General features: G+C 26.0%; 1 protein-coding gene across 7 annotated transcripts in view; it reads left to right on the top strand.

Moving 5' to 3' along the window:
• LOC107437970 (C-Jun-amino-terminal kinase-interacting protein 4) overlaps positions 1 to 15,271 on the top strand; it is a 52,277-nt gene that overhangs the window by 29,869 nt on the left and 7,137 nt on the right. For 4 of the 7 annotated variants that reach the window (XM_043052677.2, XM_071179891.1, XM_071179893.1 and 1 more), the window contains 9 exons: positions 539 to 722; positions 1,621 to 1,806; positions 3,457 to 3,501; positions 4,620 to 4,812; positions 7,804 to 7,884; positions 10,109 to 10,176; positions 10,287 to 10,435; positions 11,209 to 11,380; positions 13,875 to 13,988. In XM_043052677.2, coding sequence (XP_042908611.1) covers positions 539 to 722; positions 1,621 to 1,806; positions 3,457 to 3,501; positions 4,620 to 4,812; positions 7,804 to 7,884; positions 10,109 to 10,176; positions 10,287 to 10,435; positions 11,209 to 11,380; positions 13,875 to 13,988 — 1,192 coding nt within the window. Of the gene's footprint in view, positions 1 to 538; positions 723 to 1,620; positions 1,807 to 3,456; positions 3,502 to 4,619; positions 4,813 to 7,803; positions 7,885 to 10,108; positions 10,177 to 10,286; positions 10,436 to 11,208; positions 11,381 to 12,995; positions 13,014 to 13,874; positions 13,989 to 15,271 lie in introns of all 7 variants that reach the window. The other 3 variants (XM_043052674.2, XM_071179892.1, XM_043052671.2) reach the window with 1 other exon arrangement.

Genomic DNA, 15,271 nt, shown 5'->3' with positions numbered 1-15,271 from the left:
TTTTTTTTTTTTTTTTTTTTTTTTTTTTTTTTTTTTTTTTTTTTTTTTTTTTTTTTTTTTTTTTTTTGGATTTCCTCATTTTTACTTTCTGACTACTCTCATCCCTGATTATTAGCTGTATGCTGGCCAGGTGACCGAGCGGTTAGCGTGCCCGACTGCGAAGCCAATGGCTGCAGGTTCGAATCCCGCTCTGGGCATGGATGTTTATCTCCATTTGTTTGCTCTGCTGTGTGTGATGTGTGAAAGTGGTCCACCCTATGAATGGGCATTTGTAGCAGTGTGGCGTGGGTAATGTTGCCTGCCTCCGTGACTTAGGTTCACAGGTGCCCACTGGGTAACATTAAATGAGTAACACTTCCGGCATCCTCAGAGTTGAAGAACGAAAGTTCAATACCTGCCGTTAGGGAGAATATTATTAGATATACATAACTTATCTAAACTTATCTCTAGCTAATAATAGCAATAAAAAGTAAATAAGTTTAACTAATTTAAACATAATTTTTTCTCCTGATTTCTAATGATGGATTTCATTATACAGGAGTCTGAAAAGTGTAGAAAGGAAAATGAAGAAATGGAACAACGTCTTTCTTCATTGATATGGATAGGTACAAGTACTCATACTAATAGTAAAGTCAACGTAATTGATGCACGGAATCCTGCAGATGTTTTGAGTAGCTTTTTTGTATGCTCTTCACATCTCTTAAGCATTACCAGTGTACCAGGTACATGTATTTTTATTCATTTTTTACTTATAATATTATTACTTATATAATATTACTTATAATACATTATCTTATAATATTTGTAACATTTATGAGAAGACAAAGTTTATGTCCTTGAATTGTGCTCAGTTATTTTGTTTTTTAAATATATTTGTTTCCTACCCCTTTTTAATTATATGTTTAAATTGCCAACTATGGTTATAGGTAAGCACTGTGCTGAAGAAAATTCTTTTGCCAAAAGTTTGTTTAGGTAAACATAAATTATGAGGGATTTTGCAATTTTTATTGAGCAACGTAATTTAAGTGCAGTACAGTGCAGTGATGTCACTGATTGTAGTAACTACTTAAAAAAGTTCAATGAGGCACAGGGAATATTGATCAGCTAATTTTTGATATAGACCTTTATTGTGAAATTAAATCTGAGATTGCTGTTATACCCGACTAGTGTTTTATGTTGTGTTCATTTATTTTAACCTTTATTGTAAAAAATAATACTAAATTATTTGTTTTGTGTGTTCCACAGTATAATTTCTACAACTGATAAACAGAAAATAATTTTTTGCTTAAAACGTTTTTGCGGCTATTTGTTATTTTTAATTTTTTTAAAACTACAATTAGTTAGAGTCAGTTTATTATTTTTTATTTTTTTATTCTTAACTTTTAAATAAATTATTTAGCAGATTCCCTGACAATGCTGCAGATGTAACTTAAAAATCTGCTTTCATTTCTTTATGATCACTATAGATTTTTTGATGAAAGAAAACATCTTATCACAATAGTGTTTCACTTATGTTGATTGATTTTGGTCATAGCATTATTTATTCTTAAAACTAAAGTAATATCAATCAACTTTACAGTTAATTATCTAGTTGCACTAAAATTTATTTATGACATTAAGGTGCCTGTGAAACTGACTATCCGGTTGAAGAAGAATTCCTAAAGTTAGGCGTTGAAGCAGAGAAAACTGAAGCCCCTGATGATAGTAAATCAAGTGACAGCACAAATAGCATTGGAAACATAACTTTTGTTAGTTGTTCTACTGGTCCGTCATCTAGTCCTCCTTCTCCAACTAATGAAGATAAAGGTATGAATTTAATAAGATATAAAAAAACATCATTGCACAATAAGTTTGATTAAAAGAAAAAACTCAGTATGAAATTTTAATTGTTTATAACATAGTCTCCCGATATAATGACAACTCTGGCCTACTTAAAATGAACATTATAATGTGAGGTAGCTTTATGGTGAGGATACAGAGATAAAGTGAATATTTTAGTGATAAATAGTAAATGCTGGAATAATTTTAGACTAAACCATACTATATTTCGCAAAAAAATCTGGAAACTGACTAAATAATTGATAGTAGGATAACATGTTAAATATAATACATAGGCAATCATTTCAATAAGTAAAGTATGCTTAAACAACTGCATAATCATAACAAAGTCAAGAAAAAATTTGAATACATGCTTTTAATTGCTTCCTACCTTTTAAAAAGAAGTTTACAAAGATAGAGAATAGATCCTTTTAAACCTAAAAATTACATATGTGTTGTGATGATTTTCGTTTAATAGAAAATAATGTTATGAATATAGAACAGCAAATGGGACAACTGTATATATACGTTGTTATAAGGTAAGGGTTTGCTGTAATTGGGAGAGAGGCTTATAACAAAGAGCATAGACTGTATATCATGTATTATTAAGTTTGATTTGCTTCATATTACGGTTGTGTAGGGTTATATTTATTTACAGAATAGTGAAAGATCATAAAGCTTATACTTGAGGTTTAAATTTTTATTTATCTATCCATAAAAATTTATTACATTATGCTGACAAATATAGTTTAGGAACAACATGTAAGACCTATTTGTTGTTTGTGATCTTAAAACAACCCTCTCTTTTTCAGTTTACTTGAAGACCTTTTTTCAGAATTTATCATCAAGAGCTATGTGCTAGCAAGATAACATATTGTCACAAATTGCTTGCTTTAAAGATTAGGCTTCTTTAATTTCAGTGCACAAGCTTTTAAATTTCCTTTTCAAATAAGTGTTTCCAGTAGTGATGTCAAATATGCCAAATATTAAGGCAACTGCTCGAATCTTAGGTAATTCTTTTATAATTATGGAAATGCTTTTTGGAGCAAAACAACCTCTGAAAGCTCAAAAGTTTGTTTTTTCAGCAAAGGATTCGTTAAACTGAAGAAAGGAAACAAATTACTAATAAATAGCAATGATATGTTCTTAAAAGTCTTAAAAAATGTTTAATTCAGTAATAAATTATGTTCTTGGACCTTGCTTTAGTAAAATTAATTTTGTTAATTTTCAGTGACTACTGATGTTCTATTGATTGACTGCAATTATAATTATGTCAAACTATGCTTGTGCTTTTCTCTTTGCTACAAATTTATTTTATTTCTTACCCTTCTCTTAAAGTTTTTTGTTAATAAAGTTACTTACTATCATAACTGCTAAACTCAGGTTAATAAGTATCCTTATGTGTATAATGTTTATTACATTAGTATGTAACAAGGGTAAGGAATAAAACAAATTTATTCCCAAAAATGTTTTACTGGAGGTTGCAAATGAAAATATTATAACAGCAAAATTATTTTGACACACTCAAATATATTTTACTAAATTGTATTTTAATTTTTAACTATTAATTTACAATTACAATTGTTTGAATTATTATGTTTGGAATTTTTGATTATTAATAAGATTGATATATTTTAGAAACCGAGCCAGTTCTTTTTCGGCAGTCTGCTCCTTCTACTGATGGTAATTATTTTTTTCATTTTGCTTCAAAAGTGTAGCTTTGTTTACTGATAGGTTTTCTGTAAAGAAAAGAAAAAAGAAATTGGACTGAAAGAAATTATCTAAACTGATTCTACTGATTCTTGAAAATATTCAAGACTGAAGGAGTTTCTGTTATTGAAGGAGTTTTCAGATAACCGGAAAGTTTTTAGTTATACCAAAAGATGAAAAAAGAGATACTCAAGAAAAAAGTTTTTATTTATTTATTAAAGTACTATGATGTTATTGTTCTATGTTTTATTTAATTCTTATTTTTTTTAAAATTCATTTTTACTTTATATTTGTTAATGCATATTTTTCCACTTTTGTTTTTATGTTTAAAACTTGAGTTCCCAATTACTCATTTCTTTTAATTTCTATGGCTATCAGTGCTTATTATAAATTGCTTAAAACTTTTAAGCACTACTCTTGAGTCTGATATCCTAAATTTTATTTTCTGGTACAATTTTTAAAATTTTTTTTTGAATGACCTTTTAGTGTTGTAGCTCTTTTCACAGTTCAGAAACAAAATCTCAATTCTCTGTGCAGGATTGCAAAAACAACTTATTTAGGGTAATTTATTACAGATAAGTTTCTACCCAATTGCACTATACTCAACAAAAAAAAGAAGATAACCTCACCCAATATCAAAGATAACTCCTTTAAGATGCTCAAAATATTGGAATAAAATTAAATAAATAAAAACTGCAATTGAAGCAATCAACAATTTTTAATAATTTTAAAAATTTATTTTACTTTTTCCTATTCTGCATTATTTTTGTTATTCTATTTAAAAAGAAAAGAACATTTTTATACAGGCTAAATTAAATTGAAATAAATTTACTGAGCTAAGCCTGCAAAAGTGCAAAGGGAAAATATTTTCTAAATGTTATTTTTCCACAAATTTTGTTTAAGGCTGCACTCGACTTGTAGGCAGTTTTTCATGCTCACTTCATAATCATTAAACAGTAAACCAACTGTATGTTATTTTATTATTAATACATTTCTCTACTTTTGTAATTTCACATCATTTTTCTACATGAAAAACTTGTGACGTAAAAATTGTGTATGTTCATATCACTGACCTCGTAATTTTTTTGTAGAAAAAAATACCAATAGTCTTGAAAATGGACCAGAGCCAAGCAGGCAGCAACAATGGATTGTAATGAAAGACCCTCCTGAAATAATTAAAGATGGTATATCAGAGTTGTCAAAAGATAATCCATTAGCTTATGAGCATATTGAAAAAATGTCTAGTGTTTTACCTACAATGTGGATGGGTGCACAAAATGGAAGGTAAGATCAACTTAAGTATCTCTAATTTTGTACATTCTTTTGCATTATGTAGCTTGTCTATGGTAAGAACTCCTCCCACCACAAAGTCTGAGGCCATCTGCTGTTACGGAAACATGAATAGCACATTTCAAGGAGGGTAGCTTCTCTTCACTCTAGAACTAACACAATAGACCGAAGATAACGATTTCCTTTCTCCCGCCGACCTAATCAATGACCCCACACCCCTACTTGAAATAGTTATAGCTAGTTACCATAGTCACCGCCGTGGGTCCAGACGAATGACTAAGGGAGTTCTTATTTGAGACAGACTATACTTGTATCAGAATCTAAATAGTATTTATTCAGATGTGAAATAATGTTTTGCGAATCATTTTTCTTTCTTCATTTTATTACTCTTCTCCATAAAATATTGAAAGTTATACAGACAAATTTAAATATCGAGGGAACATTTGAAATCTCTATTAATTTACTATGCAGTTGAACCCAGTTATAGTGAACTGCCTATGGACCCAGTAATATGCTTATTGTGAATGGAATGATGATTTACTATATCCCGATTCCTTGAAATATTCTTTTTGCAATACTATTGATAGTGAAATAGTGATTGCATTATCACATAATATGTTTGCAAATTTTAAATTAAATAGATTTTAAGTCAAAAATGAAAAATAAGAATTCATATTTAACTGAAAATTGATTTTAGTTTTACATTCTTTTTATGAAATTAGCAATTTTGAATGCAATTTGTTTCTAAGTAGATTTCATCGATTTTCTAATCAACAATCAGTTAAGAGTCTGGAATTTTTCAATCTACATTTTCTGCCTGAAGAAAAATTCAGAATGTTCTCTGCTGATGTTAATTTTGATGTATATAGGATTGAAATTTTGAGTTCTACTTCCATATTTTCTTTAAAATCTGATTATGCAGCATCATTCTTTTTTTAAACTTTGCATACAAAACAAGAATGCCTTACACAATGCCAATTGATTGACATAATCTTTTATATTTTAGATAATTTTAATCTTATACTCATTCAAAAAGGCTTTTCTTTTTACAGAATTTGTCATTTTCATTCCTTTTTGGAAAAAATTGACTGCTTGTCCCAAATCAATATGTAAGAATATGTAGAGAGAAACTCTAAAATGAGTTAAATTCTTTGAAAGCTCCCTTTCTCAATTTTCTAGGAGTGATTTGCAAAGAACAGAAGTTTGGTACCCATTTTTTTCGACTATGGAATTCCAAATGATCAAGCTTCTTTTGGTGGAAATTCCTGCGTTATTTAAAAAAAGTTAATTTACAGTTGCGGATATACTAACCAAGAAAAGAAAGGCTGCTAAATATTTTGAGACTATTTAATGTGTAGAATGAATTTAATATCATGCATTTTTTCTTGGTGTATGCATATGCTGAAAATGAGCTGAATTATGATTTTTAAAAAGAACTGTTCGAAACGATAAGAATAGTTATCAGAAGCACGTTTTTCTTCATTCTTAAATTTAGTTATTTTATTTTGAATAGAAAATCTCGAGAAATACTTTTAAAATTTTTATAAATGCAAATTCTTTTCTTAATATGTTCAATATATTTTCATTAAAAAAATATCTGTATTTTAAATTTTGCTGATTTTTTTCATCTACTTAAAGAAGATCATGTAAGCAAGCTAAATATTAAATAAATTATAATTCAGTGTGTATAAATATTATTATTACTGGTTAAAAATATTGTAACTCCCTGTCTGCCTCCTGTGGAGCCCTAGCATCTTCCTTATATTAGCATATTGTATTATATTCCGAAAAATAATAATTGCAAAATGATTAATAAATTCAAGCAAGTTAAGCTTAATGTAGCATAATTAGGTAATAGCATACAAGTATGTTATAATAAAGTAAAAACTATCTTAGGTTTTTGGGATATTTATGACTTTCATTAATTTTGTGACAACCAAAAAAATATAGAAATTAATGAGCGGATGTGATGTACAAATAAAAATGTATCAACAACAATGGAAAACTGCAACTCTATCATTAGTTAAATGTTTTATATGTTGTTAGTTGTTAAATATATATTTACAAAAAGTAATTGCACTCGGTAATTGAAAGGAAAAAAGAGAGTAAGAAACAAACCTGCTCCTGCTAACTATTTTAGATAACTGCTTTAAATGCAAGTAATTTGTAGTAAATTAATTGTAATTGATTAATTTGATAATATTGTTTTTGAAGTAAAAACTTGCTGTGTAACTTTAAAAATGTATACACAGAGGAAACTACTAGCTAAAGTGAAACTACTATACACAGAGGAAACTACTAGCTACTATTTATTATGATTTTTACTATCNCAACAACAATGGAAAACTGCAACTCTATCATTAGTTAAATGTTTTATATGTTGTTAGTTGTTAAATATATATTTACAAAAAGTAATTGCACTCGGTAATTGAAAGGAAAAAAGAGAGTAAGAAACAAACCTGCTCCTGCTAACTATTTTAGATAACTGCTTTAAATGCAAGAAATTTGTAGTAAATTAATTGTAATTGATTAATTTGATAATATTGTTTTTGAAGTAAGGACTTGCTGTGTAACTTTAAAAATGTATACTCAGTGGAAACTACTAGCTAAAGTGAAACTACTATACACAGAGGAAACTACTAGCTACTATTCATTATAATTTTTACTATCCTAAATTTTTTAGTACTTTCCTTTATGTTCCACAATTTTCAAGTACATATTATTCAATTTCTTGTTTTTGTTTTCATTACACTCAATTTTTATTGCATTGATTATTATTATTATTATTTTTTTTTTATTGTGAAATTTAATAAATATTTCGAAAATATCTTAATTATTGCATAATTTTCTATGTTAGGTTAATAATATTTTCTTCCATGATTTAAAATTTTTTTTTCAAGATAAGTTATTTTTATTCAGAATTATTAAATTAATTTTGCTATGTTTCATGAAAGTTCAAGTTTTATGGTAATTTTTCATTTTCAGTATATATGTTCATTCATCTGTTGCTCAGTGGTGGAGATGCATTCACACTGTGAAATTAAAAGATGCTGTATTGAACATAGTGTAAGTTTTTTTTTATATGCATATTTCTTATTATTATTTAGTTAAAGTAAGTACTTTTTAAATGTAAACTAACTAATAGTCTTTATACAGGTTTCGTAGTTGTTCTGATATTCTTGATTTTCCTGATGAAAAATAGTTTGTCCTGATATTCCTGGTTTTAGTATGTGTTAATTTCTTAAGCATACAAACGAAAAAAAATAAATAAATAATATATATATTCGAAGAATTGAAAAATTTTAATTATCGATCCAACATCTTTTTATTTTATTTCATAATACCAATAGAAATCACAAAATTCGAAAATGCAATAGTTCAAATTAAGGGACCGTCCTGCTAATTATATATGTTTCAGGCATATCACCTTAAACATGGGATTCACTGTTAAAACACTTTCAGAAATTCAATTATTATATGAAAAGAAACTCAATAATTTTATATTATCCTTTTATGGTGATGAATTTGGGGATCATTAGCTTATTTATTTTTTTTAAAAAATGTAGCAACAATTCTTGAATAATGATTTTGTAGTTACACAGTTTATGATTTGTCTCTTTTAAGTGATTTTTAAAAATTATTGATTTTAATCAACAATAGTTGATTGGAATTGATAATTCATACAATTATCATGTCTTAGAATTTTTAAATGAGGAATTGAGGGATGGGATCATCTGCTAAAATTATTTTTGTGCAAAAGTGTTAGGTGGAATATTCATTGCATTTTCATATCAAGATTATTGAAACTCTTTAAAATTATTTGATTAAGGAAATCCTGAACTCAGTTACAAATTTTAACTATATATCGGTATGAGAGAATATTATTTAATTGTTTTGTATAAATTTTTTCAAATTATTTTGACTTGTTCAGTATTGATAAAATTATACTGGAAACTGTTAAATCTTTCTCTTCTAAACAAAGTAATTCTAAAATTAAAAATAATATATTTTATTATTCTTTTGTGGTGAAATTTGCTTTTATTCCGCTTAAGTTAAGCTAACTATACTCTTTTTAGTTTGTTGTTTACTTTTTAATAGTCTGGTTTATGTATACTTCTCCAAAAAATGACCTGATTTTAATTTTTGGCTTATTATGAAACCTGCTTTATATTGTACTTTTTTATCATGATTTTGTATTATATGAATTATGTAATGAATTTATTCATTAGTGATTTAAAATCTATAAATATATATCATCATTGTATATTATGTGATTGAAGCACACTAAACAATATTTTAAATTTTTACTTACATTTAACAATCTAAATTAAATATATCTAGTTCAAAATACGTTTCCCCCTTAGTGTTTTCTTTGTTTACTTTTCAAACTTAATTTTAATAAAAAATTTGATTGCTGAAGTTCTGTGTGCATTCAGTTCTAAAAAAAAAAAAAAAATTTAAAACTATTAAAAATGTTTTTCTTAGAAAAATACATGATACTAATGATAGTCTTAAAATATTATGAATAGTTTTTTTATAATAAGGAGCTGACTAAATATTACAAAAGCACCCAGGATGAGAAGAACTTTTAGCTTTGCTTACTTTTATTTATAATTAATGAGTTAAGTCTATGCTTTTACATATTCTGAAAATTCTTGTGCTTAAATTTATACTATTTCTTATTTAATTATCTATTGAAAAAGGTACAGGTATTATTTAAAGTTTTTATGAACTTCAAGTTGTAGCTTACTTATTATCAAGAATCAAGTGAATTTACGAGAATAAACAAAACAATTCTAAAATTTAATACTTTGTTACATTATGACATTCATATTTTTAAATTTTAAATATTTATGCTTAAACATCAATTATAAATTTTGTTAATTAGACATAAAGTAATCAGAGTTGCTGCATCTATTTCATTAATAAATTTCATTATTTACTTCATTTTAATTGAGTGACAAATTTGCTAGTTAAACATGTAAAAATTAAGTGGTTAGACGAAAAAAATTAATTAGCTACATTTTTTTATAAGAATTGTATTTGAAGTTTAATTCTAAACCAAACCTATGATATTGGTTACTCTAACTTGAACTATTTGACAGTTAAAAAATATGAAATTAAGGTGAATTTTAAAAAAAATGTAAGGGTAGCAGAGTGACCTAATTAGTTCATATTTTATTATAAGAAAGGGTAAAGAGTTGAAACATGCTTGCCTAATACTTGAATTGCTCTTATGTCAGCGAAAATGAAATAAATGTAACACTAAAATATTATGTATACTTTTCAGACATATTAAAGGAAGAGTTCTTGCAGCTATGGCAAATGGAACTGTAGCAATTTTTCATAGAGGTGAAGGTAAGAGTAAATTTGTTTATTAATGCAAGAAACTTTTATGTGAAATTATAAATTTGTAGTACAACTATTAAATTAATTTATTCTTGTTTTAAATTACATGTTTTTTTTAGATAATCAATGGGAGTTGAATAATTACCATCTGCTTGACCTTGGATATCCTCACTACTCTATTCGATGTATGATAGTAGTTCACAATAAAGTGTGGTGTGGTTATCGAAATTCCATTCATGTACTTTGTCCGAAGACTTTATCAATAGAGGTAAAAAAATTATTACAAAGAAACAGAAATCATATTATCTTGATGCAAGTAATATTATATTCATTACCATAACATCAAAAGTTTAAGATTTCTTATGCTTTAAGATGTCTTATGCTTTTTATATTTCATCTTCTTATCACATATCTTGTCTTACTAAATGTTTTGTTCAAAATAAGTGGAGAGAATTAATAAATATTTATTATAACCCAATTGATCATCTTAAAAAAATTATTGCTGTTATATATTTATGAATATTTTTTATTTAACATTTCTATATATTGAACCCTTTTTATTTTTAATTGCAATTGATCATCCTTAAAAAATAATAGTTATTATGAATTTATGTAAATTTTTTTATATTTAACAGCAGTATCACTTTTCCGTCCCATCCTTTTTAGAAAAATTCCAATAATCGGGCATGCATATTATTACTGACTCTAATATTCATAGCACATATTTTCTTAATTATACATCCATTATTTACTTACAGTTTTTAAATCTAAATCATAATTTTTAATTCTAAATCATAAATAAATGTAGAATGGAAAATACTAAAGAAAGCATGATGAAAGCTTAAAAAATTTTCATATTTTTAGCAAATTAATTATTGTAATTTGCATTCACACTGTCGCTTGAAACAGTTTAATTTATGTATGTATTTAACCGACAAAATTATATGTTTATTTTGTATTAGAATTTTTTGGTATACTTAAATTAATTTTTTAAACATATGTTTTATTTACTTGACTCTAATATAAATGTTATTGGAACAGAAAACATTTGATGCTCATCCTCGCAAAGAGAGTCAAGTGAGGCAACTAGCATGGGTTGGAGATGGAGTTTGGCTCTCCATCCGTCTTGACAGTACACTACGCCTTTATCATGCTCACACATATCAGCATCTTCAAGATGTGGATATAGAGCCTTTCATATCAAAAATTCTTGGTAAGAGAGCCTACTCTTAAAATTCCGTGATTAAACTAATTATATTGTCTAAAGTTAATTTTTTTATGTAATGAAATTCTTATCCTTTTATATTTATTTGTAGTTTTCTATTGTAGTTGATCATAATTATATGTTTTGATCTCATCAAATGAAATAAATAGAATTACCACAGCTACAAATCGTAGTTTTGATAAAGAATTACTAAAAACTTTTCATAATTGGAGAAAAGTCAGGTTTATAACGGCATCTTATTTTATAGTACCTATAATCCTTTATTTATTTTATTATTATTTTGCTTATTTTACATTTAATGAGATAAATATAGAAATGGAACATCTAAAGCTTGCTATGATTTTTCTCCAATCACAAAGAAGTTTTGCTAATTGGAGAAAAATCCAATTTATAGTAGCATCTTATTTCCTATGATCTTTAATCCTTTATTTTTCATTCATGTAATTAATTTTACTATTTTTAGAAAAAAATCTTTTTTTTATATATGGCTAAATGCAGTATTTTAAAAACTTTTACCAACAACTTAAACATTTCTAAACTTAATGCAATTTATCACTTGAAAATAGCTCATGAAATATCAATTAATTGTTCAATTTCATATTATAAAATTTATAAGAAAATTATCTCCATTGTAACTATTAAAAAACAGCTTCTTAACAATTATAAAGCTTTGCTATAAACTGGTATCCATATAAATATGCAGTTATAATTTTTTGATTTTCTTCTAACTTTCCTTCGTAGGAATGATTAACAGGGTGCATAGCGTTTTTAAAAGTGCTTATAGCTGCTTATTTTCAATTTTCGTTTTTTAAGAGCCCTTAAAGGTGCTTTTTTCATTGAATGTTTTTAAGGAGTGCTTAATTTTCCATTTTTCAAAATCAGATTTTTCCTTTACTATGTTGATTTTCATTTCGAATTATGCAAAAAGATGCAGTTCACATTGTTCTATTCAACGTTTTCACAACTAATTCAACACCAATCTATTTCGGCTTATTGTCAATTCGTAGCGTATGAAAACGCCATTCGTTTTACACGATTCAAAATTTCATGATTTTTGACAATTGTCAAAAACAATGCCAAAAGGTTTTTTAAAATTTTTTTGACATGACGGCTAAAACAAGATAAAACCGTCAATTGTCAAAAGCTTTCCAACCCTGCATAATTAATGATATTTTTATAAGTGCTTAATAATATTTTTTGAGTGCTTGAAAAGTGCTTAAAAGCTGTTTATTTTTTGTTAAATAATTTGGCTACGCCACCTTGATTAATTTATTTAAGAGCTTTAGTTTTTTCTTTTGAGGCTGGGGAATTCTTTAAAATTCTGCCTTACCTTAGATTGTTTAGTATCTTATAGTTAGCAGTTAAATATCGTACTATAGAATCTTATCACATTAATGTCATTATGTTTTGTGTATGTAAAAAAATTTTGGGCAGCTTTTATATATATTGATATATTAATATTATTAAATACTTTTTATATATTTTTTTGATGTTAGTATTTTTTAATAATTTTTAGTTTTGTTTTTATACATTTGTATGTATATACAATTTTTTAAACAGAATTATTTCGATTAGTTGGTAACTTTAATCATTTTTATTTTAGATGTAATAGATTATCGAAGTAAGTATTAAAGATAGATTTTGTAATCCTATGCTGTCTTTCTAATTTTTTTTCATTATTATTTAACAAAAATTAAATTGTTTGGGCTATTTCATTTTCATGCATAAGATTAGTCTTAACATATACTTAAAGGGTAAATTTTTTTGTTTTGTTTTAAAATATACTCAGACTTTTTTTTTTTATAAATTATTTTTTTTTCCTAAACTGAATAAAATACAAAGCGTTAAAAGCTTTTGAAAATATTTTTCTAAGGAATATAATTAATACAATTTAGAAGAAATTTTTTAAGGCATTTAATAATTATAAAAAGTAATAACAAGCAAAATTTAATTAAATGTTTTATATTTCTGTACCATTAAAGATTATATGAGTTACACTTCATAAAGAAATATTAGTATAGTATAAAAATCTTGCAAAATTCATATGTGGCATCAATAGCTTTTGAGTTTTAAAGTATGAAAATTTTAAGCATGACATTTCATTTACAAGAAGAAAAAAAATCTTTTTCTTATACAAATGTACTTTGATAGCAAATACAGGCATCTAGTGCCTGCAATTTATACATTTGCATTGACATTTCTTGGCATTGCTTTTAAAAAGTTTGTTTATATTATAAATATTTTGTTACTTTAGAAATATTAAATTTTAGCATTATTTTTAATTTAAATGTAGTATTTTATTATTACTTTATAGTTTCCAAAATGGCTGTTTTTAATCATTTGATTTAAATTATTGGCTGCTTGTATATTTGTATTTAATATTTAATGTTGAATAAAAGTAAACTTTTCAATTATTGTTTTCCCAATAGTGTAATCAACATATTTAACTTAAAAATAAACTTTTTTTTTGTTTCTGTTTCAGGGACTGGAAAATTAGGCTTTTCTTTTGTAAGAATAACTGCTCTGGCAGTATCTTGCTCACGCCTTTGGATAGGTACTGGAAATGGAGTAATATTGTCTGTTCCTCTTCATGAACGTAAGATAAAAATATTTGCTTATATCTTGCTTTATAAAATAAATTTGTTTTGTTTATTGTTTTACTGGAAAAAATTTATTGCTCTAACGTAATCAATCGCTCTGAAAGCCCAGTTGTATATTTTAAAAGTTATACCACAACTTTTGATAATGCTTTATTTTAACAAGTGATTTAAAACTCAGAATTAATGAGCTTTGTAATCCTAAGACTTACTTTGTTTTCAAAATCATTTTTTAAAATATTTATGATTACATATAATGAAATAAAGTTTTCAAAATGAATAAAATTGTGAATAAACAAATAGTTAAGTAGAAACGTTATCTATAAAGTAAAATTATGTGAATAATAATGTTAGTTATTTGTAATATTATAATTAATATTCAAATTAATAGGTATGAAAAATAAAGGCTACATTTCCCTAAGATAGTGTATGTATTATTTTAACTATATATTATTAGTTATTTGCCTGTTGTATGATAAAAAAAAAGACTTGTGATTTGATTTTTTCCCCCAAAAGATTTTGGTAATCCTTCTCAAACTATAGGTTATGAATTTCTGACTTATTCTATGCTTTTAATATCAACTTTTAAAAAATCCATTTATATATATATATATAAAGATGCATCTAGCTAGTAGCTCAATGATAACTTGTCCTACAAAACTGACATAAAAAATTGAAAGTCTGTAAATCTGTTGTCATATCTGAATGTATAACAAAATCTGGCAAGCAGTTTCGGTATGGTTTTTGTGCATTAGCATTTGCATCATTTACATACGTACCTAATAGAAGTTGAATTGAATAATCTATTGATAATTTTGCATTTTATGAATATTTTTAGCAACTTCTAACAAATTGTCTAATTATATATATGTATGAAACAGGGTTGGGGTTTTGGACGTCCTAAACTGGTTTTGGACAGGACATGTGGGTTTTACTGTCCTAAACTGGGTAAAACTGTCCTAAACTGGGTAAAACTGTCCTAAACTGTCTAATACCTTGAACTTTTGTAAAAGGTAAAAATTCTATAGGTGTAACCATTGTACACATAATAACTACATGTATCAATGAATATTTGATATTTTTTATACAATTTACTATTAAAAGAAAATAATATAATATAATAGGAAAAGGTTTATAATTTTTGAAGCTCCACAATTCATTGAACAACAAAAGTGAATACCTAATCCTTTAAATATAAATATGCTTTTAATACTGATAAATAATATTTTTGCATAAGGATAAATATGGCAATATTAAAAAATAATAATTTTTCTTAAAAAAA

Source organism: Parasteatoda tepidariorum, chromosome 4, assembly GCF_043381705.1.
Source record: "Parasteatoda tepidariorum isolate YZ-2023 chromosome 4, CAS_Ptep_4.0, whole genome shotgun sequence".
In the NCBI taxonomy this organism is placed as follows: Eukaryota; Metazoa; Arthropoda; class Arachnida; order Araneae; family Theridiidae; genus Parasteatoda; species Parasteatoda tepidariorum.
This window is presented reverse-complemented; position numbering and strand designations above follow the sequence as displayed.